The sequence below is a fragment of the Tachyglossus aculeatus genome, chromosome 20 (genome assembly GCF_015852505.1).
Source record: "Tachyglossus aculeatus isolate mTacAcu1 chromosome 20, mTacAcu1.pri, whole genome shotgun sequence".
NCBI classification, from domain to species: domain Eukaryota; kingdom Metazoa; phylum Chordata; class Mammalia; order Monotremata; family Tachyglossidae; genus Tachyglossus; species Tachyglossus aculeatus.
Window position 1 is genome coordinate 18,302,707 of NC_052085.1, and position 24,784 is coordinate 18,327,490.

Sequence of the window (24,784 nt, forward strand, 5' to 3'; positions counted from 1 at the left end):
TTAAGAGCTGTGGGAGATGCAAGGTGATCAGGTTGTCCCACTTGGGGCTCACAGTCTTAATCCCCATTTTACAGATGAGAGAACTGAGGCCCAGAGAAGTTAAGTGAGTTGCCCAAAGTCACACAGCTGACAAGTGGCGGAGCCGGGATTAAAACCCATGACCTCTGACTCCCACGCCCGTGCTCTTACCACTGAGCCACGCTGCTTCTCCTTGAGAGTAGAGATGTGTTTACTAACTCTTGAACTCTCCATAGCACTCAGTATAGTGTTCTATGCATAGTAGACTATAGACTTCTTGAGAGAAGGGATCATGCCTGCGAACTCTTTCTCAGGTACTAACGCTCTCCCAGCGCTCTGCACACAATAGAATCTAAGCTCCTTCCCGGCAGGAACCGTTTTTAACTCTGTTGTACTCCTCCAAGCACTTATTACAGTGGTCTTTACACAACAGACTCTAAGATCCTTGCGGGCTCTGCACTTAGTACAGTGCTCGCTACACAGTAAGCACTTAATAAATACCACTGATTGATGGATTAAAGTCTGTCTCCCCCTCTAGACTGTAAATTCATTGTGGTCAGGGAACTAGCCTTTTAATTCTGTTGTTCTGAATACAGTGCTCTGCACAGAGGACACACTCTATAAATACCAATGATTATGATACAAAATCAGGCAAGAAATGAATAAATAAGCTAACTGATAATGCATCATTTTATTAACCCATGACCCAAAGCTTGGTGATCGTTTACCTATGTTGAGTCAATTGGAAACCAATAAATGCGAAGTAGCATGGCATAGTGGATAGACCCCGGATCTGATCCCTGGGTTCTAATTCCAGCTCTGCCAATCGTCTACTGTGTGACCTTGGGCAAGCCACTTAACTTCTCTGTGCCTCAGTTTCCTAATCTGTAAAATGGGGATAAAGACATTGAGTCCCATATGTCTGTGTCCAATCTAATTACCTTGTACCTGCACCAGCACTTAGAACAGTGCTTGGCACACAGTAAGCACTTAACAAATACCACAATTATTGAATGTATTACCTTGTGTTGGTTTCCTTCCAGGAAGTTAAGAACGTCGGAGAGTTCAGTCGTAGATTTGGGACCTGGGGCTCTCAAGGGGTTCAGGTCGAGACGACGTCATTCCCTTAAACAAACGGGAGATTCATTCATTCATTCAATCGTATTTATTGAGCGCTTACAGTGTGCAGAGCACTGTACTAAGCGCTTGATGATGATGAGTCAAGCCCAGCCCAGGTGCCACGGTTCAGATGGGCCAATATTTAAGGTGCCGCCTTTAGTTTGCTCACTTACCTCTCACCCTCTGCAGCTGTCAGTCAGAGATGTGTGATGTCACAAGGCCTCTGACTCCGATCGATCTCTGTCCAGGAAGAGGTAGGCCCATCGCCGTGGAGGCTTGGTATGGAAGCAGATGGGCTCTTTTCTTACTCTTTTTTATGATATTTGTTAAGTGCTTACTATGTACCAGGTGTTGTACTAAGCCCTGGGGTAGATGATAATGATAATGATAATTGCGGAATTTGTTTAAGGTTTATTGTGTGCCTGGCACTGTACTAAGCGCTAGGGTAGATAATATTGATAATAATAATATCTGTGGTATTTGTTATGTGCTTACTAGGTTCTAGGCACTGTCCTAGGGGTAGGGTGGTTAATAATGCCACTAAAAATAACAATAAGAATTGTGGTACTTTTTAAGCTCTTCCCGGGTGCCAGGCACTGTCCTAAGTGTGAGGTAGTTAATAATGATGATAATAATAATAATAATCGTGGTGCTTGTTAAGCACTTGCTAGGTGTCAAGCACTAGGGTAGATACTAGATAATAAGGTAGGACCCAGTCCATATCCCCCATGAGGATCACAGTCTTATCCTCATTTTACAGATGAGGTAACTGAGGAACAGAGAAGTGAAGTGACTTGCCCAAGATCACACAGCAGATAAATGGTGGAGCCGAGATTAGAAACCATGTCCTCTAGCTCCCAAGCCTGTGCTCTTGCCACTAGGCCATGCTGCTTCTCTCAGCTGCAGCTTAAAAGAGGGTAAGGTTAGACAAACAGGAGAATGTCTTGAACAAAAGTATCAGTAGAATCATTGGCAATTGCTTCTGAGAGTATTGTTATTATTATTATTACTACTATCATTATTATGGTATTTATTAAGCACTTACATGTCAAGCACTGTTCTAAATGCTAGAGTAAATACGAGTTAATCCTTTTGGGGCTCACAGTCTAAATAGGAGGGAAAACAGGTACGAATCCCCATTTTACAACTGAGGGAACTGACCCGTAGAGAAGGGAAGGGACTTGTCGAAGTCACACAGCATCCAAGAGGCAGAGGCCACATTAGAACCCAGGCCTTCTGAATCCAAGGCATGGGATCTTTCCATTAGGCAGTGCTGATTCTTGTCACCATTGATGGAGGCTGGGGCTGGACAAGATGACCTCTGGACATTTCATTCAGGTCCAGTACTTTAACCATTCCACAGCATCATTATCATCACCAGAAGTACTATTTTTCCCTTAAGAATGGAGTTGCTCAGTGCCAGAGAAGAGCTCAGGTACTCTAATAAGGATAATGGTGTGCCAAGCACTGTAGCAGAGACGAGGTTATCAGTCGAGACACAATCCGTGTCCCACAAGGGGCTGACAGTGTGAAAGGGAGAGACAGAACAGGAATTCAATATCCATTTTACAGATAAGAAACTGAGGCACAGGTAAGTTAAGTGACTTGCCTTAGGTTACCCAGCAGACAAGTGGTAGACCCAGGATTCGAACCCAGGTCTTCTGACTCCCAGGTCTGGGCTCTTTCTGCTAGGATATGCTGGGAGAGAAATGGATTGAAGGTGTGAGCAGAAGGACCAGGAATGGGGGAAGGAGAATCAGAGGGCAACATATGGCTCGGGAGGGGTTGATAGGGAATGTGTGGGGTGGGTGAGAGAAGCAGTGTGGGGGTGGTGGTGTTGGAGACTGCGCTACACCCTTCCATCCCTACAGAAAGTGCTCAATAAATACCACTGATTAACGGATTGAACACACTCCCCTGGTTCACAGGTCTGCACAAGTCTCCATGCACTTAATCCATTCCCATCTGATTCATGCCCATCTACTACTACTACTACTACTACTACTACTTCTTTTTCCATGCAAGAAAGCCCTGAAAGAATTACAGCGAAGAATTTCTCCAATTTTTACCAACCTCCCTAAAGGAAATTCACCAGCCTTCATTGAGACCCCAGATGAGAAACACTCGCAGGCAGGTACCCTTTCATTTTTTTTTATCGTATTTGTGAAGTGCTTACTATCTGCCAGGCATGTACTAAACACTGGGGTAATCAGGTTGGACGCAGTCCCAGTCGCAGTTGTGGGCTCACAGTCTTAACACCTATTGTTCAGGTGAGGTAACCGAGGTATAGAGAAGTGAAGTGATTTGCACCAGGACACACAGCAGACAAACGTTAATTAATCCATATTTAGTACTCCAAATAATAAACTTTCGCTTGTATCTTCTATTATAGATTTGAGTCTATCCAAATGCACAGTGGGTTTTGATAAACCATGCGTATATTTAATCACCTCCCTCCCTGAGCCTGTGATTAATTTTGTTCTGCCTCCCAGAGCCGTGGAATTGGGGTGAATAATTGATACCTTTTGCAGTGCAGACTTCTTTACTGGCTCGTGGTTGTGTGTGTCCCCTCTTCTAGACTGTGAGCCCGTTGTTGAGTGGGGATTGTCTGTTGCCAAGTTATACTTTCCAAGCGCTTAGTACAGTGGTCTTCACACAGTAAGCGCTCGATAAATATGATTGAATGAATGAATGAATAATGCAGGAGGAATAATGAGACTAATGATGATGTTTATTAAGCTTTTACTATATACCGAAAACTAGGCCACAAGGAGCCGCATGGTCTAATGGCAAAAGCATGAACATGGGAATCAGGAGGCTTGGGTTCTAGTCCCGAGTCTATTATTTCTGTCTGCTGTGTAACCTTGGGCAAGTTACTTCACAGTGCCTCAGTTGCCTTATCTGTCAAGTGGGGATTCATCGGCTGGTTTTTGTTTTTGTTTTGTTTTTGTTTTTATGGCATTTGTTAAGGGCTTACTATGGTCCAGGCACTTGGGCAGATAAAAGCCAATCGGGTAGGACACAGTCCGCATCCCTCATGGGTCTTACAGTCGTAATCCCCATTTTACAGGTGAGGAAATTGAGGCACAGATAACTTCAGTGGTTTACCCAAGACCACAGAGCAGACAAGTGGTGGAGACGGGATTAGAACTGAAATCTAAATCCCGCTGACTCCCAGGCCCCACTTTTTCCCCTCCTACTTTGAAGATGGGAAGGCCAGTGGTCAGTGAGATGAAGGGAGAGGGAGCTCCAGGAAGGGGAAAGGGAATGAACAATACATTGGGGTTGGGAGAGATGACAGCAAGGAATGATAGCAAGGTCACTTTGGGAATGAGGAGTTTATGTGTGCCTTGCTGGGGAAACTTCGAATATAAAGAATCAGGAGGTGTATTTATCGACTATAGATATCTATTCCCTTATATGCAAATCCTATGTATTATTATATTTCTATCAGTGTAGCTTTATCTGTGGTCCTTTAAGCCATTAATTGATCCATATATACATCAATAAATCAATGGTATTTTTTAGCACTTATTATGTGCAGAGCACCGTAATAAGCATTTGGGAGAGTACAATACAATAAAGTTGGTATATATGAGCCCTGTCCTTAAGGATATATATACATCAATCAATCAATCAATTGTATTTATTGAGCACTTACTGTGTGCAGAGCACTGTACTAAGCGCTTGGGAAGTACAAGTTGGCAACATATAGAGACAGTCCCTACCCAACAGTGGGCTCACAGTCTAGAAAGGGGAGACAGAGAACAAAACCAAACATATTAACAAAATAAAATAAATAGAATAGATATGTACAAGTAAAATAAATAAATAAATAGAGTAATAAGCATGTACAAACATATATACATACATACAGGTGCTGTGGGGAAGGAAAGGAGGTAAGACGGGAGGGATGGAGAAGGGGGTGAGGGGGAGAGGAAGGAGGGGGCTCAGTCTGGGAAGGCGTCCTGGAGGAGGTGAGCTCTCAGTAGGGCCTTGAAGGGAGCTAGCTTGGAGGACGTTGGGAGGGAGGGAATTCCAGGACAGGGGGAGGACGTGGGCCGGGGGTGAACGGAGGGACAGGCGAGAACGAGGCACGGTGAGGAGATTAGCGGCAGAGGAGTGGAGGGTGCGGGCTGGGCTGGAGAAGGAGAGAAGGGAGGTGAGGTAGGAGGGGGCGAGGTGATGGAGAGCCTTGAAGCCGAGGGTGAGGAGTTTCTGCCTGATGCGCAGATTGATTGGTAGCCACTGGAGATTTTTGAGGAGGGGAGTTTATACATAAACTCTGTAAATATATCTCTATATATCAACATCTATATAGATATCAATAAGACATATATCTTTATAATCCATCAATTGACTTACTGCCATAGCGACCACAACTATATAGATTGCTCTGTTTCTATCTATCGACCTATTTATCCATATGACTAACTGACGTTCAACTATCTATCTATCCATTCATCCACCCATCAATCCATCCATTTATCATCATCATCAATCGTATTTATTGAGCGCTTACTGTGTGCACAGCACTGTGCTAAGCGCTTGGGAAGTACAAGTTGGCAACATATAGAGACAGTCCCTACCCAGCAGTGGGCTCACAGTCTAAAAGGGGGAGACAGAGAATAAAACCAAACATACTAACAAAATAAAATGAATAGAGTAGATATGTACAAGTAAAATAAATAAAGAAAGAAAGAAATAGAGTAATAAATATGTACAAACATATAAACATATATACAGATACTGTGGGGAAGGGAAGGAAGTAAGATGGGGGGATGGAGAGGGGGACGAGGGACTCTGTGGAGCACCGTGGTCTAGTGAAAAGAGCCCGGTCCGGGAAACCAAAGTTCCTGGGTTCTAATCCCAGTTCTGTCCCTTGTCTGCTGGATGACCTTAGGCAGAGATCAGTTCACTTCTCTGCACCTCAGTTTCCTCAAATGTAAAATGTGGATTCAGTTTCCATTCTCCCTCATACATACACCGCGAGCACCACGTGGGATAAGAACTTTGTCCGGCCTGATTACTTTGAATCTACCCAAGCACTTAAAACTGTACTTGACACACAGTAAGTGTTGAACAAAAATGCCATTACTGCTGCTCCTACTATTACTCCTCCTCCTCCTTCTCCTCCTCCTTCTACTATTACTAATAATGATATTCTCGTATCCTTTCTCTCTTCTTGGGCTTAGTTAAGACTGAGCAATGAGGAACTGGACTCAAGCCCTCCAGACAGATTTCATTCTGATGGGACTCCTCAGCAACAATGGCAGACTCCTCACCATCCTCTCCACCTTGATTAGCATCACCTTCGTCGTGGCCCTGACTGGAAATTCCGCGATGATGGTCCTCATCCACATCGACCCCCAGCTCCACATCCCCATGTATTTCCTGCTCAGTCACCTCTCCTTCATGGACACCATGTACATCTGCACAACTGTGCCCAAGATGATGGTGGACCAATTGACCGGGAAGAAGACCGTTTCCTTCTCGGGCTGTACGTTTCAGATCTTCCTGTACCTGACCCTGCTGGGAGCCGAATTCTTCCTCCTGGGCCTCATGGTCTATGACCGATACGTGGCTATTGGCCATCCTCTGCGCTACCCGGTCCTCATGAGCTATCCAGATGTCGGTGGGCTCCTGGCTCTTGGGAGCCACAGATGGCTTCATGATCACCCCCATAGCTAGGAGCTTCCCCTACTGTGGGTCGAGAGTCATCGACAGCTTCTTCTGCGAAGTCCCTGCCCTGCTGAAGCTCTACTGCGTTAACACTTCGGTCTATGAAAAGGTGATGTGTGTTTGCTGCGTCTTGATGCTCTCGGTGCCCTTCACCCTCATCGCCTTTTCCTACAGCCAGATCGCGTCCATCGTGGTGGGCATGAGCTTGGCTCATGCCCCGAAAACGGCCTTGGCCACCTGCTCTTTCCACCTGATCGTGGTCAGCCTCTTCTACGGAGCGGCCATATTCACCTACATGCTCCCCAATTCCTACCACGCTCCCGGGCAGGATAGGGTGGTGTCTGTCTTCTACACCATCCTCACACCTGCACTAAACCCTGTGATCTACGGCCTCCGCAATAAACGAGTGACGGAAGCTCTTAGGAAGATATTGCAGAGATGCACCTCTATACAGAGAACGTGATCCCAACCCGGGCATTTGAATAATAATAATAATAACGGCAATAATGGCACTTGTTAAGTGCTTATAACGTGGCTTAGTGGAAAGAGCACGGGCCTGGGAATCAGAGGTCATGGGTTCTAATCCAGGCCCTGCCATTTCTCTGTTGTGTGACCTTGGACAAGTCACTTAACTTCTCTGGGCCTCAGTTCCCTCATCTACAAATTGGGAATTAAGACTATGAGTCCCACATCTGACAACCCAGTTAGTTTGTATCTACCCCAGCGCTTAGAACAGTGCTTGGCACATAGGAAGAACTTAACAAATCTTATTATTATTATTATTATTATTATTATTATTATTATTATTGTTATTACTATGTACCAAAAAGCATTGTCCTAAACGCTGGGGTAGATACAAGCTAATCAAGTTGGACACAGTCCTGTCCCACAGGGGGCTTGCACTCTTAATCCCCATTTTACAGATAAGGTAACTCAGGCACTGAGAAGGTAAGTGACTTACCCAAGGTCACACAGCAGACGTGGTGCAGTGGGATTAGAGTACAGGAAGTCTGACTCCCAGGCCCGTGATCTTTCCACTAAGCCATAAAGCTTTTGAATTCTACTAAAATCTAGATCTGGGATATTGGCTTCAAATCTGACTGTGGAATAGTGACCAGGGAGAAGAGTTAACCCGGGGATTATTGATTCATGATGATAAAATCGGGAGCAAATTATGTGGACGGCAAGTCAGACAGTCAGTCAATCGTATGTACTGAACGCTTGGTTCATTCGTTCATATTTATTGAACATTTACTGTGGGCAGCGCAGTGTACTAAGCGCTAAGGAGGGCAAAGAATAATAATAAATAGGCACCTTCCCTGTCCACAGGGACCTTACATTCTAGAGGGAGAGCAGGACCTGGTTGCTCTAATAATAGTGGTATTTCTTAGGCGCTCACTCTGTGCTGAGCACTGTACCGAACGCTGGGATAGATACAAAATTATTAAGCTCCACGTGGGGCTCACAGTCCAAATAGGATTCTTAGTCACAGTCTAAGGAGAAGGGAGGACAGGTGTTGAATGAATTCCCATTCTGCAGGTGAGGAAACTGAGGCTCGAAGTAATTAAGTGATTTTCCCAAAATCACACAGCAGTCAAGAGGCAGAGCAGGGATTATAACCCAAATCTTCTGTCTCCTACCTAGGCCCTCGCTTTTTACGCGAGGCCAGGTTTCTCCATCAGTAGCTGCTGCAGGAAGAGGTTGAGGTCAGACCTCAGGGCATGAGTCCACAGGGAATCGGGTTGCTTTGAGAAGCAGCGTGGCTTGGGGGAAAGAGCCCGGGCTTGGGAGTCAGAGGTCGTGTGTTCTAATCCCGGCTGCGCCACTTGTCAACTGTGTGACTTTGGGCAAATCACTTCACTTCTCTATACTTCAGTGACCTTATCTGTAAAATAGGATTAAGACTGTGAGGCCCACGCGGGACAATCTGTTTACATTGCATCTACTCTCTGCTCTGTTCTTTGCACACAGTAAGTGCTCAATAAAAGCGATTGAATGAAATACGATTGAATGAATACCACAGCGATTAGAACAGTGCTTGGCACATAGGAAGTGATTAACAAATACCGGATTTATATTACTAATAGGGTGGTAAGAGAATCTGGGAAGACCTGGGAGACACTCTCTAAAACTGAGGATTCTAAGGTTGCTGTGGGAAGGAAACGAGCCTACCCAGTCTGTAATAGTTCGTCCAAGCATTTAGTACAGTGTTCTGCACCCAGTAAGCACTCAATAAATACCACCGATTGATTGATTAATGTCCTTCTCCCCTCTCAACGGCGAGCTCGTTGTGGGAAGAATACATATCTACCAACTCCGTTACATTGTACTCTCCCAAGCACTTAGCACAGTATTCTGCACACAGTAAGCACTAATAAATACCATTGATCGATTTATTGATTGCTTAATGTGTCTCTCCTCCTCTAGACTCGTCGAGAGCAGGGATTATTCATTCATTCATTCATTCAATCGTATTTATTGAGCGCTTACTGTGTGCAGAGCACTGTACTAAGCGCTTGGAAAATATAATTCGGCAACAGATAGACACAATCCCACCTATCACTCTTGTACTCTCAAGGGCTTAGGACAGTGCTCGTTACACTGTAGGTTTTCAGTTCCTTGAGGGCAGAGATGTGTTTACTAATTCTCTTGAACTTTCCGTAGCACTCAGTTAGTGCTTTATGCATAGTAGACTTTACACTACTTGAGAGAAGGGATCATGTCTGCTGACTCTTTCCCAGGTACTAAATACAGTGCTCTGTGCACAGTAGACTCTAATCTCCTTCCAGGCAGGGATCATTTCTAACTCTATTGTTAGAGTTAGAACCAAGCATTTAGTCTACTGTCTTTACACAATAGACTTTAATCTCCTTGAGGGCTCTGCACTTAGTACAGTGTTCTGCACACAGTAAGCACTCAATCAATACCACTGATTGAGGGATTAATGTCTGTATCCCCGTCATTACTGTAAACTCAATGTTGTATTGCATTCTCCCAAGCGCTGAGTACAGTGCTCTGCATAGAGGAAACACTCAATAAATACCACTGATCATGATACAAAATAAGGTAAGAAATTAATAAATAAGTAAAATTCTCTTCAGGGCTCAGTTTCTCCGTGACGACCTAACCTTTGCTGTTGACTGCAAGTTCAAACATGCATAATGTTGTTTTACCTTATAAGGTCCTGTAGCCGTCATCTACACAGATGCACAGAGGAAACACTCAATAAATACCACTGATCATGATACAAAATAAGGCAAGAAATGAATAAATAAGCAACATTCTCTTCAGGGCTCAGTTTCTCCATGCCGACCTAACCTTTGCTGTTGAATGCACGTTCAAGCATGTATAATGTTTGGTTTACCTTATAAGGTCCTGTAGCTGTCATCTACCTTTCCCCTGGCCCCACCTCCAAATTTTTAACGGTTTTGACCCCTTTCTCACCTTCCTACTCTCCTTTTCCATGCCCACTCTGTCCCTTATGGTGAACACAGTCTTAATCTCTATTTTATGGGTGAGGAAACTGAGGCACAGATAATTAAATTGGCTTGCCCAAGGTCACGCAGTAGAGGATTGGCAGAGCTGGGATTAGAACTCAGGTCCTTCTGACCTTGGGCAGGCCAATTAACTTCTCTGGACCTCTGTTACCTCACCTGTAAAATGACAATGAAGACTGTGAGCCCCATATGGGACAACCTGATGATTCTTTCCACACCGGGATCCTGATCCCCGCCAAAGAACAGGACAGCGACTCAACCAGGAGATAACGAGGCGTCACCATCCCCGCATCAATCACTAACCATTTACTAAGCCTCTCCCAATGGAGTCAGGTCCGACATTTTAATGACTGGCTCAGAATTTGTGGATTTCCCTAATCCCGGAGCAACTGAATCTCCACTGATTAGTGGTGCTTGCGTTGGCCACGCGGTCTATAGATCATGCTAATAATAATAATAATAATGATGATGATGATGATATTTGTTAAACGCCCACTATGTGCCAAGCGCTGTTCTAAACTCTGGGGTGGAAACAAACAAATCAGATTGGACAGAGTCCCTGCCCTACGTGGGGTTGACAGTCTTAATCCTCATTTTACAGATAAGGGAACTGAAGCACAGAGAAGTGAAGTGACTTGCCCAAGGCCACACAGTAGGCAAATTGCAGAGCAGGAATTAGAACCCATGACCTTCTGACTCCGTGACCCATGCTCTATCCATTATGTCATGCTACTTCTCTAGATCAGCTGTTGCTGCCCCGAAATTCCTTTCTCTTACGCCCTAGTCATTCAGGACATACTTTGGATTGATTGATTGATGCGATTGCAGCTCAACGCACAGTTTTGATAATTGACATTTTGACTGATTGATAGTTCAGTGCTGGGCACTCAACTGAAGGAACGTGGCCTAGTGGAAAGAGCATGGGCCTGTGAGTCAGAGGATTTGGATTCTAAATCCGCCTTCTCCACATGCCTGTTGTGTGGCCTTGGGCAAGTCACTTAACTTCTCCATGCCTCGGTTCCCTCATCTGTAAAATGGGTATTAAGACTGTGAGCCCCATGATGGACAGAGACTATGCCCAATTTAATTACCTTGTACACCAATACTTAGAACAGAGCTTGGTACACTGTAGGCGCTTAACAAATACCTCAATTATTGAATACATTACTCTGTGTTGGTTTTCTTCCAAGAAGCCAATAACATGGGAGGCTTTCAGTCGTTGACTTGGGACCTGGGGCTCTCAGGGATTCAGGTCGAGACGACGTCACTCCCTTAAACAAAAGGGAGATGCTGAGTCATGTCCAGTCCGGGTGCCAGGGTTCAACTGGGCCATTATTTAAGGTGCCACCTTTAGTCTGCTCACTTACCTCTCACCCTCTGCAGTTGTCAGTCAGAGATGTTTGTTGGCACTAGGCCTCTGCCGCCAATCGATCTCTGTCCAGGAAGATGTAGGCATATTGCCAGGAAGGTTTGGGATGGAACTAGATGGGCTCTTTTCATTCTCTCTTTTTTATGATATTTGTTAGGTGTTTACTATGTACCAGGCATAGGCCCTGGGGTAGATGATAATGATAATAATAATTGTGGTATTTATTAAAGGCTTACTGTATGCCTCGAACTGTACTAAATGCAGGGTTAGATAATACTGATAATGATAATAACTGTGGTATTTGTTAACTGCTTACTGGGTGCCAGACACTGTCCAAAAGTGGGGTAGTTAATAATGATAATGATAATTGTGGTATTTGTTAAGCACTTACTGGGTGCCAGGCACTGTCCTAAGTGTGGGATAGATGATGTTGATAATGATTTTAACTGTTATATTTGTTAAGTGCTTACTAGGTGCCGGGCACTGTCTTAATCCTGGTGTGGTTAATAACGATAATAATAATAATAATTGTAATATTTGTTAAGCACTTACTGGGCGCCAGGCACTGTCCTAAGTGTGGGACAGGTGATATTGATAATATTAACTGTTACATTTGTTAAGTGCTTACTAGGTGCCAGGATGTTTAATAATAATAATGATAATAATAATAATTGTGTTATTTGCTTAGTACTTTCTTACTTAGGCACTGTCCTAAGTGTGGGGTAGATAATAATAATAATAATAATGATAATGATCGTGGTGTTTGTTAAGTACTTACTAGGTGCCAAGCACTGGGGTAAATACGAGAAAATAAGGCTGGACCCAGTCCATATCCCACATGGGGATCACAGTTTTATCCCCATTTTACAGATGAGGTAACTGAGGCACAGAAAAGTGAAGTGAACTGCCCAAGATCACAGTAGGTACGTGGCGGAGCCGGGATTTAGACATGATTAGAAACCATGTCCTCTAACTCCCAAGCCGGTGTTCTTGCCATTAGGACATGTTGCTTCTCTCAGCTGCAGCCAAAAAGAAGGTAGGGTTAAACATACAGAAGAATGTCTTAAACAAAAGTATCAGTAGAATCATTGTCAATTGTGCTGAGAGTATTGTCATTATTATTATTGCTACTATCATTATTATTGTATTTGTTAAGCACTTACCATATGTCTATTACTGCTCTAAGCACTAGAGTAAATACGAGTTAATCTGTTTGGGACTCACAGTCTAAATAGGAGGAAAAACAGGTAGTGAATCCCCACTTAACAACTGAGGGAACTAACCCACAGAGAAGGGAAAGGACTTGTCCAAGTCACACAGCAGTCAAGAGGCTGAGCCCACATTAGAACCGAGGCCTTCTGACTCCAAGGCCCGGGCTCTTTCCATTAGGCAGTGCTGACTCGTCTCAAGTAATGAAGGCTGGGGTCTGGACAGGTTGACCTCTGGAGTAGCTCAGTGACAGAGGAGAGTTCAGGTTCTCTAATCGGGATAATGGTGTGCCAAGCACTTTAAGAGAGACCAGGTTATCTATTAATCGAGACACAATCCCGGTCCCACAAGGGACTGTCAGTGTGAAAGAGAGATACAGAACAGGAATTCAATATCCATTTTACCGATGAGGAAACTGAGGGGAAAATTAGAGAGGAACATGTGGCGCGGGAGAGGTTGTTAGGGAGGAGGTGGGGAGAGTGAGAAAAGCAGTGTGGGAGCTAATGGAGTCTGCGCGACAACCTTCCATCCCCAGAGAAAGTGCTCACTAATTAGCACTGATTAACGAATTGATTACATAAACACTCCCCCGGGTTCAGAGGTCTACCCAGATCTCAATGCACTTAATCCATTCCCACCTGATTCATACCCATCTAATAATAATAATAATAATTCGTTTTCCATGCAGGAAATCCCAGAAATAATTACCAAGAAGAATTTCTCCAATTTTTACCAACCTCCCTAATGAAAATTTACCAGCCGTCATTGATCCCCCAGAAGAGACACACACAATCGCAGGCAGGTACCTTTTCATTTTTTTGCATGGTATTTTTGAAGTGCTTATTATGTGCCAGGCACTGTACTAAACGCTGGGGTAGATAATCAGGTTGGAGGCAGTCTCTGTGGGGCTCACAGTCTTAACACCAATTTTTCAGGTGTGGTAACCGAGGCACAAAGAAGTGAAATGACTTGCACAAGGACACCCAGCAAACAAGCGTTAATTAATCCATAGTTATTATTCCAAATAATAAACTTCTGTTTGTATCTTCTACTATAGATTTGATTCTCTCCAAATGTCCAGTGGGTGTTGAGAAACGATGCACACATTTAATCACCTCCCTCCCTGATCCTGTGATTAGTCTCGTTCTGACTCCCAGAGCCGTGGAATCGTGGTGAATAATTGGTCCCTACTGCAGAGCGGACTTCTTTACTGGCTCGTGGCTGTGTGTCTCCCCCCTTCTAAAATGTGAGCCCATTGGTGAGTAGGAATTGTCTCTATCTGTTGCCAAATTGTACTTTCCAAGCGCTTAGTACAGTGGTCTGCACACAGTAAGCCCTCGATAAATATGATTGAATGAATGAGTGAATAATGAAGGGGGAATAATGAGACTAATGATGATATTTATTAACCTTTTACTATAAACTGTAAACTAGACCACAGGAATCCGCATGGTGTAATGGCAAAACCATCAACATGGGAGTCAGGAGGCCTGGGCTCTAATCCCGAGTCTTTCACTGCCTTCTGTGTGACCTTGGGCAAGTCACTTCACTGCTCTGTGCCACAGTTTCCTTATCTCTCAAGTGGGGATTCATCGGCTGGTTTTTGGTTTTGTATGGCACTGTTAAGCACTTACCTCTGAACCAGGCACTGTACCAAACGTTGGGGCAGATAAAAGTCAATCGGGTTGAACACAGTCTGTGTCCCTCATGGGGCTCACAGTCTTAATTCCACTTTTACAGATGAGAAAACTGAGGCAAGGAGAAGTTTAGTGATTTGCCCAAAATCACACAGTAGACAAGTGGTGGAGCTGGGATTAGAATCCAAATCCTGCTGACTCCCAGGCCCCCCTTTTTTCCATCCTCCTTTGAATATGGGAAGGCCAGTGGTCAGTGAGATGAAGTGAGAAGGAGCTCTAGGAAGGGGAAAGGGAATGAAAAACAGATTGGGGTTGGGAGAGATGACAGCAAGGAATGATAGCAAGGTCAATGTGGGAATAAGGTGTTTATGTGTGCCTTGATGGGGAAATATCACAGCAAAGTCATCTTTGAATATAAAGAATGAGGAGGTATATTTATCGACTATAGATATCTATTCCCATATATACAAATTCTACGTATTATTATATTTCTCTCTCTGCAGCTATATCTGTGGTCCTTTTATCCATTAATAGATACATATATACATCCATAAATCAATCCATTGTATTTATTGAGCACTGCACAAATCATTTGGGAGAGTACAATAAAATAAAGTTCGTAGATACGTTCCCTGCCCTCAAGGATATACATACATATACTCTGTTTATCTCTGTAAAAATTCCTATAAATATGCATCTATATAACAACATCTATATAGATATCAATAAGACATATATCTTTACATATAAATCAACCTATTCACTGCCAAAGTGATCACAGCTATATAGATTGTTCTATATTTCTATCTATCATTATATCTGTCGACCTATTCATCCATACATCTACTTGATGTCTATCTGACTACCCATCTGTCAATCCATCCATCCATCACCTCTCGAACTCTGTGAAACAGCATGTCCTAGTGAAAGAGCCCGGGCCTGGAAATCAGAGAACCTGGATTGTAATCCCAGCTCTTCCCCTTGCCTGCTGGGTAAGTTGGACAGAAGTCACTTCACTTCTCTGTACCTCAGAGTTCTCAACTGTAAAATGTGGATTCAATTTCCGTTCTCCCTCCTACTTACAAAGTGAGGATCACGTGGGATAAGAACTGTGTCAGGCCTGATTAATTTGCGTCTATCCCAGCACTTACAATGGTACTTGACACACAGCAGATGCTTAAAAAATATATTACTACTATTAATACTGTTGCTACTGCTACTCCTCCTCCTTTTCTCCCCTTCCTCCTTCTCCTCCTCCTACTAGTAATGATATCCTTGTGTCCTTTCTCTCCTCTTGGGCTTAGTTAAGATTGAGCAATGGGGAACTGGACTCAGGCCCCCCACTCAGATTTCATCCTGGTGGGACTCCTCAGCAACAATGGGGGACTCCTCACCATCCTCTCCATCTTGATTAGCATCACCTTCATCGTGGCCCTGACTGGAAATTCAACCATGATGTTCCTCATCCACATCGACCCCCAGCTCCACACCCCCATGTATTTTCTGCTCAGTCACCTCTCCCTCATGGATGCCATGTACATCTGCACAACTGTGCCCAAGATGATGGTGGACCAATTGACCGGACAGAAGACCATTTCTTTCTGGGGATGTATGGCTCAGATCTTCCTGTACCTGACCCTGCTGGGAGCCGAATGCTTCCTCCTGAGCCTCATGGCCTACGACCGATACGTGGCCATTGGCCACCCTCTACGCTACCCGGTCCTCATGAGCCAGAGGAGGTGCGTCCAGATGGCGGTGGGTTCCTGGCTCTTGGGAGCCACAGATGGCTTCCTGGTCACCCCCATAGCCATGAGCTTCCCATACTGTGGGTCAAGAGTCATCGAAAGCTTCTTCTGCGAGGTCCCTGCCCTGCTAAAGCTCTCCTGCGTCGACACTTCGTTCTACGAGACGGTCATGCACGTCTGCTGCATCTTGATGCTCTTGGTGCCCCTGGCCCTCATTGTTTTCTCCTATGGCCGGATCGCGGCCGTCGTGTTGGGCATGCGCTCGGCTGGAGCCCGGAAGAAAGCCTTGGCCACCTGCTCTTCCCATCTAATCGTGGTCAGCCTCTTCTACGGGGCGGGCATCTTCAACTACATGCTCCCCAGTTCCTACCACTCTCCAGGGCAGGATAGGGTGGTGTCCATCTTCTACACCATCCTCACGCCTGCGCTAAACCCTGTGATATACGGCCTCCGCAATAAACAAGTGGCAGGGGCTCTTTGGAAGATCCTGGAGAGATGCACTTCTATACAGAGAACGTGATCCCAAACCGGGACTTGGAATAATAGTAATAAAAATGATAATAGTAATAATGACAATAATAATAATAGTAATAAAAACGCTAATGGCACTTGGTAGGTGTTTACAGCTTGGCTTCTTATAAAGAGCACGGGCCTGGGAGTGACAGAGGTCATGGGTTGTAATTCAGGAGCGCCGCCATAGAAACCCTGGACTCCGTTCCCGAGTGGCCCGCCCGCATTCACACTGCGCGGCTCTGCTGCTTCCGGAAGGATCCTCTCCTCAGAGCGCCCCCATAGACGCCCCCTGCGTCCTCCCTCCCTCCCACCGCTTAAGCGACCATTCCTAAAGAGCCCCCCAATACCCCCCTTCCCGGTCGGGACCTGACTGACTCTCCCCCCACCCCCGCCGAGCCCCTCCTCCCCCGGGAAAAAGGCCCTTGCTATCACCAAGTTACATTAGTGACAACCTCATTCGCACCTACTCAGCCCTCCCATGCTATTTGGCTGTTCACTCCTCTCCCCAGGTATCTCTGGTCTCTGACCCCCCTTAACAGTTTCACCCTACTCCAGCACATAATAGTTTGTATCTGCTCTCTGTGACATCATTATCTGCCAATTCTATTATTGCCATAGCATGTTAATCATTAACTACCCTCTGTGATGCCATCGCCTACTTGTATCATTACTACTCTTTTATCGCTTCTGCATTTCAATTGTTAACCTCCCGCTGTGCTGTCATTTGCCCTGCTGACCTCACCATGAACTATCAATTCCCTTGCTCCCAAATGCCATTCCCATTCCTCACCTTCCCCTTCCCCACTCCCACCCAGCCTTTTCCCTCCCTTTCTCCCACCACCACCACTCCCCCTCACCCCCTTCCCAAGATCCCTCTGTACCAGCGCCAATCCTCAACTCCTCCCTCCCAGCCCCCTTCCTCCCCTCCTCCCAGTCCCCACCCCATCCCAGTTCTCCTTTCCCATCCCCACCCCTCTTCCCACTATCCCCGCCTAGGCCCCAGCCAATTCATCCCAATCCAAACCCTCCCCACCCCTCGCACCCTTCCCCCTCCCTCCCCTCCCTCGACAGCTGCTGCCAAGTGTGGCCTCTGGAATCCCCGCTCTGTTATAAGTAAGCTCCCTTTCATCCTGGACCTATTCCTTTCCAGCTCTCTACTCCCCCTCGCCCTAACTGAAACATGGCTGTCTCCGGACGACACGGTCTCTTCTGCTGCTCTCTCCAGTGGAGGCCTCTTCTTCTCCGACTCCCCCAGACTCACCGGAAAAGTAGGAGGTGTCGGTTTCCTTCCCGCCCTACAATGTAGCTTTTGCACTATCCCTCCTCCCCCTTTCCTTTCCTTCCCTTCCTTTGAAGCCCACATTATTCGCCTATACCACCCCTCCCAAGATTGTTGCAGCCGTTATCTACCTCCCCCCCGGTCCCACCTACAACTTCTATAACGATTTTGACACCTTCCCCACCTTCCTTCTCTCCTTTTCCATGCCCACTCTGATCCTCGGAGGCTTCAACATCCACATGGATGTCCCTGGTGACTTCTCTGCAGCCCGCCTTCTATCTCTACTTGACGCTGCCAACCTCTTGCTCCACCCGACCTCGCCCACTCACCAATTTGGTCACACCCTCGACCTCATCATCTCCTACCACTGCACTGTCTCCACCCTCACCAACTCTGAAATCCCTCTCTCTGATCATAACCTTTTCACCTGCCTCTTTCACTCACACTCCTTTGCCCTGTAAATCTATATTACTCCCTCAAAGAGATCACCGCTCTCTAGACGCCATCTTTCTGAACGCATCACACCCCACCTCGCCTCCCTTTCCTCTCTACACAATCTTAATGATCTTAATGATCATATTACTGCTCTCAACTCTACCCTCTCTACTCAGCTAGACTCGCTCGCTCCCCTTTCCATTCGCCGCTCTCGTACCACTAACCCACAGCCCTGGATCACTGCCACTGTCCGCCTCCTTCGTTGTTAGGCTCGAGCTGCTGAATGCTGCTGGCGAAAGTCACCGTGCCAACCTCGTTCACTTCAGGTTTATCCTTTCCTGCCTTAACTCTGCCCTCTCCTCTGCCAGACAAAACTATTTCTCCTCCCTTACTGACAACCATGCCCATCATCCCCGTCAGCTTTTCCGTACATTCAACTCCCTTCTCAGGCCCCCGGTTGCTCCCCCTCCTCCTTCACTCACCCCCAATGATCTGGCCTCCAACTTCATTAATAAAATTAAATCCAGCAGGTCTGAGCTCCCCAAAGTCACTCCCCACCTCCCTTCTCCAACCCCGCGGCTCTCAACACTCTCTACTATTCTCTCACCCCTCCCAGCAGTATCCTCAGAGGAGATCTCCTCCATCCTCTCAAGTGCTACTCCGGCCACCTGTGCTTCTGACCCCATTCTTTCTCATCTTATGAAATCTCTCTTTCCGTCCCTTCTCCCCTCCTTAACTTCGATCTTCAACCACTCAATCAATCAATCAATCAATCAATCGTATTTATTGAGCGCTTACTATGTGCAGAGCACTGTACTAAGCGCTTGGGAAGTACAAATTGGCATCACATAGAGACAGTCCCTACCCAACAGTGGGCTCACAGTCTAAAAGGGGGAGACAGAGAACAGAACCAAACATACCAACAAAATAAAATAAGTAGGATAGAAATGTACAAGTAAAATAAATAAATAAATAAATAAATAAATAAATAAATAAATAAATAAATAAATAGAGCAATAAATATGTACAACCATATATACATATATACAGGTGCTGTGGGGAAGGGAAGGAGGTAAGATGGGGGGATGGAGAGGGGGACGAGGGGGAGAGGAAAGAAGGGGCTCAGTCTGGGAAGGCCTCCTGGAGGAGGTGAGCTCTCATCAGGGCCTTGAAGGGAGGAAGAGAGCTATCTTGGCGGATGGGCAGAGGGAGGGCATTCCAGGCCCGGGGGTTGACGTGGGCCGCGGGTCGATGGCGGGACAGGCGAGAGCGAGGTACGGTGAGGAGATTAGCGGTGGAGGAGCGGAGGGTGCGGGCTGGGCAGTAGAAGGAGAGAAGGGAGGTGAGGTAGGACGGGGCGAGGTGATGGAGAGCCTTGAAGCCGAGGGTGAGGAGTTTCTGCCTCATGCGCAGATTGATCGGTAGCCATTGGAGGTTTTTGAGGAGGGGAGTAATATGTCCAGAGCGTTTCTGGACAAAGATAATCCGGGCAGCAGCATGAAGTATGGATTGAAGTGGAGAGAGACACGAGGATGGGAGATCAGAGAGAAGGCTAGTGCAGTAGTCCAGACGGGATAGGATGAGAGCTTGAATGAGCAGGGTAGCGGTTTGGATGGAGAGGAAAGGGCGGATCTCTGCAATGTTGCGGAGGTGAGACCGGCAGGTTTTGGTGACGCCTTGGATGTGAGGGGTGAATGAGAGAGCGGAGTCGAGGGTGACACCAAGGTTGCGGGCTTGTGAGACGGGAAGGATGGTAGTGCCGTCAACAGAGATGGGAAAGTCGGGGAGAGGAGAAGGTTTGGGAGGGAAGACAAGGAGCTCAGTCTTCGACATGTTGAGCTTTAGGTGGAGAGCGGACATCCAGATGGAGATGTCCTGAAGGCAGGAGGAAATGCGAGCCTGGAGGGAGGGGGAGAGAGCAGGGACAGAGATGTAGATCTGGGTGTCATCAGCGTAGAGATGATAGTTGAAGCCGTGGGAGCGAATGAGGTCACCAAGGGAGTGAGTGTAGATTGAGAATTGAAGGGGACCAAGCACTGAACCTTGGGGAACCCCCACAGTAAGGAGATGGGAGGGGGAGGAGGAGCCTGCAAAAGAGACTGAGAAAGAACGACCGGAGAGATAAGAGGAGAACCAGGAGAGGACGGAGTCTGTGAAGCCAAGGTCAGATAGCGTGTTGAGGAGAAGGGGGTGGTCCACAGTGTCGAAGGCAGCTGAGAGGTCGAGGAGGATTAGGACAGAGTATGAGCCGTTGGATTTGGCAGGCACTCTCCGCTAGTTCCTTCCCCTCTGCCTTCAACATGCCCACATCTCCCCAATCCCTCTTTTAACCCCACCTCACCTTCTAGTTATCGCCCTATCTCCCTCCTACCATTACTTTCCAAATTCCTTGAACGAGTCGTCTACACGCCCTGCCTCGGATTCCTCAACGCCAACTCTCTCCTCGACCTCCTCAAATCTGGCTTCCATCCCCTACATTCCACGGAAACTGCCCTCTCAAAGGGCAGTTTCCAAATCCAAATCAAAGGGCAAGTTTCCTGTTTGCCAAATTCAACGGGACCTACTCTATCCTAATCCCTCCTCGACCTCTCAGCTGCTTTCGACACTGTGGACCACCCCCTTCTCCTCAACACACTATCCAACCTTGGCTTCACAGACTCTGTTCTCTCCTGGTTCTCCTCTTATCTTTCCGGCCGTTCATTCTCAGTCTCTTTGGCGGGCCCCTTCTCCTCCTCCCATCCCGTTACTGTACGGGTTCCTCAAGGATCAGTTCTTGGTCTCCTTCTGTCCTCGATCTACACTCGCTCCCTTGGTGACCTCATTCGCTCCCACGGCTTCAACTATCATCTCTACGCTGATGACACCCAAATCTACATCTCTGCCCCTGCTCTCTCTCTCTCCCTCCAGGCTCGCATCTCCTCCTGCCTTCAGGACATCTCCATCTGGATGTCTGCCCGCCACCTAAAACTCAACATGTCCAAGACTGAACTCCTTATCTTCCCTCCCAAACCCTGCCCTCTCCCTGACTTTCCCATCACTGTTGACGGCACTACCATCCTTCCCGTCTCACAAGCCCGTAACTTTGGTGTTATCCTCGACTCCGCCCTCTCTTTCACCCCTCACATCCAAGCCGTCACCGAAACCTGCCGGTCTCACTTCCGCAACATTGCCAAAATCCGCCCTTTCCTCTCCATCCAAACCGCTACCCTGCTCGTTCAAACTCTCATCCTATCCCGTCTGGATTACTATATCAGCCTCCTCTCCGATCTCCCATCCTCCTGTCTCTCCCCACTTCAATCCATACTTTACGCCGCTGCCCGGATTGTCTTTGTCCAGAAACGCTCTGGGCATGCTACTCCCCTCCTCAAAGATCTCCAGTGGCTACCAATCAACCTACGCATCAGGCAGAAACTCCTCACACTCGACTTCAAGGCTCTCCATCACCTCGCCCCCTCCTACCTCACCTCCCTTCTCTCCTTCTACAGCCCAGCCCGCACCCTCCGCTCCTCTGCCGCTAATCTCCTCACCGTGCCTCGTTCTCACCTGTCCTGCCGTCGACCCCCGGCCCACGTCATCCCCCTGGCTTGGAATGCCCTCCCTTCGCACGTCCTCCAAGATAGCTCTCTTGCTCCCTTCAAAGCCCTACTTAGAGCTCACCTCCTCCAGGAGGCCTTCCCAGACTGAGCCCCCTCCTTCCTTTCCCTCTCCTCCCCTTCCCCATCCCCCCCACCTTCCCTCCTTCCCCTCTACACAGCACCTGTATATATGTATATACGTTTGCACATATTTATTACTCTATTTATTTATTAATTGTATTTGTACATATTTATTCTATTTATTTTATTTTGTTAATATGTTTCGTTTTGTTCTCTGCCTCCCCCTTCTAGACTGTGAGCCCACTGTTGGGTAGGGACTGTCTCTATATGTTGCCAATTTGTACTTCCCAAGTGCTTAGTACAGTGCTCTGCACACAGTAGGTGCTCAATAAATACGATTGAATGAATGAATGAATAAATGAATGACCGAATGAATAATACAGGCTCCACCACCTCTCTGCTTTGTGACCTTGGACAAGTCCCTTAACTTCTCTGGGCCTCTGTTCCCTCATTAGCAAAATGGTTATGAAGACTGTGAGTTCCACATGGGACAACCTAGTTGGTTTTTATCTACCCTATCGCTTAGAACAGTGCTTGGCATATAGGAAGATTAGAACCCAGGACCTCAGGACCCAGGCACGTGATCTTTCCACTAAGTCATACAGTTTCTGAAGCCTACTCAAATCTGAATCAGGGATATCAGCTTCAAATCGGGCTGGGGAATACTGACGACAGAGAAATGTTAACCCGGGGATTATTGATTCATGATGATAAAATCGGGAGCAAATCAATTTATACCCACTCCCTTGGTGAACTCATTCGCTCCCAAGGCTTCACCTATCATCTCTACGTTGATGACACCCAAATCTACATCTCCACCCTGTTCTCTCTCCCTCCCTCCAGGCTCTTATCTCCACCTGCTTTAAGGACATCGCCATCTAAAACTCAACATGTCCAGGAATGAGCTCCTTATCTTCCCTCCCAAACCCTGTCCTCTTCCTGACTTTCCCTTCACTATAGATGGCACGTTGGTGTCATCCTTGACTCCGCTCTCTCATTCACCCCACACATCCAGTCCATCACCAAAACCTGCCGGTTTCACCTCCACAACATCGCCAAGATCAGCCCTTTCCTCTCCATCCAAACCGCTACCTTGCTGGTTCAATCTCTCATCCTATTCCGAATGTATTACTGCATCAGCCTCCTTTCTGATCTCCCATTCTCCTGTCTCTCCCAACTTCAGTCTATACTTCACTCTGCTGCCCGGATTATCTTTGTACAGAAACGCTCTGGACAAGTTACTCTCCTCCTCAAAAATCTCCAGTGGTTGCCTATCAACCTTTGAATCAAGCAAAAACTCCTCACTCTCAAATTCTAAGCTCTCCATCACCTCTCCCCCTCCTACCTGACCTTCCTTCTCTCTTTCTACTACCCAGCCCACACGTTCCACTCCTCTGCCGCTGTGCCACTTTCTGGCCTGTCCTTTTCATTCATTCATTCAATCGTATTTATTGAGCACTTACTGTTCGCATAGCACTGTACTAAGCGCTTGGGAAGTACAAGTTGGCAAAATATAGGGACGGTTCCTACCCAGCAACGGGCTCACAGACCAGAAGGGGGAGACAGACAACAAAACAAAACATGTGGACAGGTGTCAAGTCATCAGAATAAATAGAAATAAAGCTAGATGTAAATCATTAACAAAATCAATAGAATAGTAAATATGTATAAGTAAAATAAATAGAATAATAAAACTGTACAAACATATATACAGGTGCTATGGGGAGTGGAAGGAGGTAGGGCGTGGGGGATGGGGAGGAGGAGAGGAATAAGGGGGCTCAGTCTGGGAAGGCCTCCTGGAGGAGGTGAGCTCTCAGTAGGGCTTTGAAGGGAGGAAGAGAACTAGCTTGGCGGATGTGTGGCGGGAGGGCATTCCAGGGCAAGGGGAGGACGTGGGCCGGGGGTCGACGGCGGGACAGGCGAGAACGAGGTACAGTGAGGAGGTTAGTGGCAGAGGAGCGGAGGGTGCAGGCTGGGTTGTAGAAGGAGAGAAGGGAGGTGATAGGAGGGGGCGAGGTGAGGGAGTGCCTTGAAGCCGAGAGTGAGGAGTTTTTACTTGATGTGTAGGTTGACTGGCAGCCACTGGAGATTTTTGAGGAGGGGAGTAACATGCCCAGAGCGTTTCTGCACAGAGATGATCCGGGCAGCATCGTGAAGTATAGACTGAAGTCCTGTCGTCGACCCCTGGCCCACGACCTACCTCTGGCCTGGAATGGCCTCCCTCCACATATGCACCAAACTATCTCTCTTCCTCCCTTCAAAGCCTTACTGAGAGCTCACCTCCTCCAGAAGGCCTTCCCAGACTGAGCCCCTCATTTTACCTCTCCTTCTCCTCTTTCCCTCCCCATCATCCCCACTCCCTCTACCCAGCTCCCTTCGCCTCCCCACAGCACTGGAGTATATTTGTACATATTTATTATTTTTTATTTTATTAACGTTGTGTTTACAACCATAATTCTATTGATTCTGAAGGTACTGACACCTGTCTATATGTTTTGTTTTGTTGTCTGTCTCCTCTTCTAGAATGTTAGCCCGTTGTTGGGTAGGGACGGTCTCTATATGTTGTCGATTTATACTTCCCAAGCGCTTAGTACAGTGCTCTGCACACAGTAAGCGCTCAATAAA

General features: G+C 46.7%; 1 protein-coding gene and 1 pseudogene across 1 annotated transcript; both read left to right on the forward strand.

The window, feature by feature from the left end:
• Positions 1 to 6,345: 6,345 nt before the first annotated feature.
• On the forward strand, positions 6,346 to 7,282 carry LOC119941292 (annotated as a pseudogene).
• Positions 7,283 to 15,848: 8,566 nt separating this feature from the next.
• On the forward strand, positions 15,849 to 16,796 carry LOC119941293 (olfactory receptor 2T2-like). Its single transcript, XM_038761665.1, has one exon. The coding sequence runs from the start codon at positions 15,849 to 15,851 to the stop codon at positions 16,794 to 16,796; it is 948 nt and encodes a 315-aa protein (XP_038617593.1).
• The last annotated feature ends 7,988 nt before the right edge of the window (positions 16,797 to 24,784 follow it).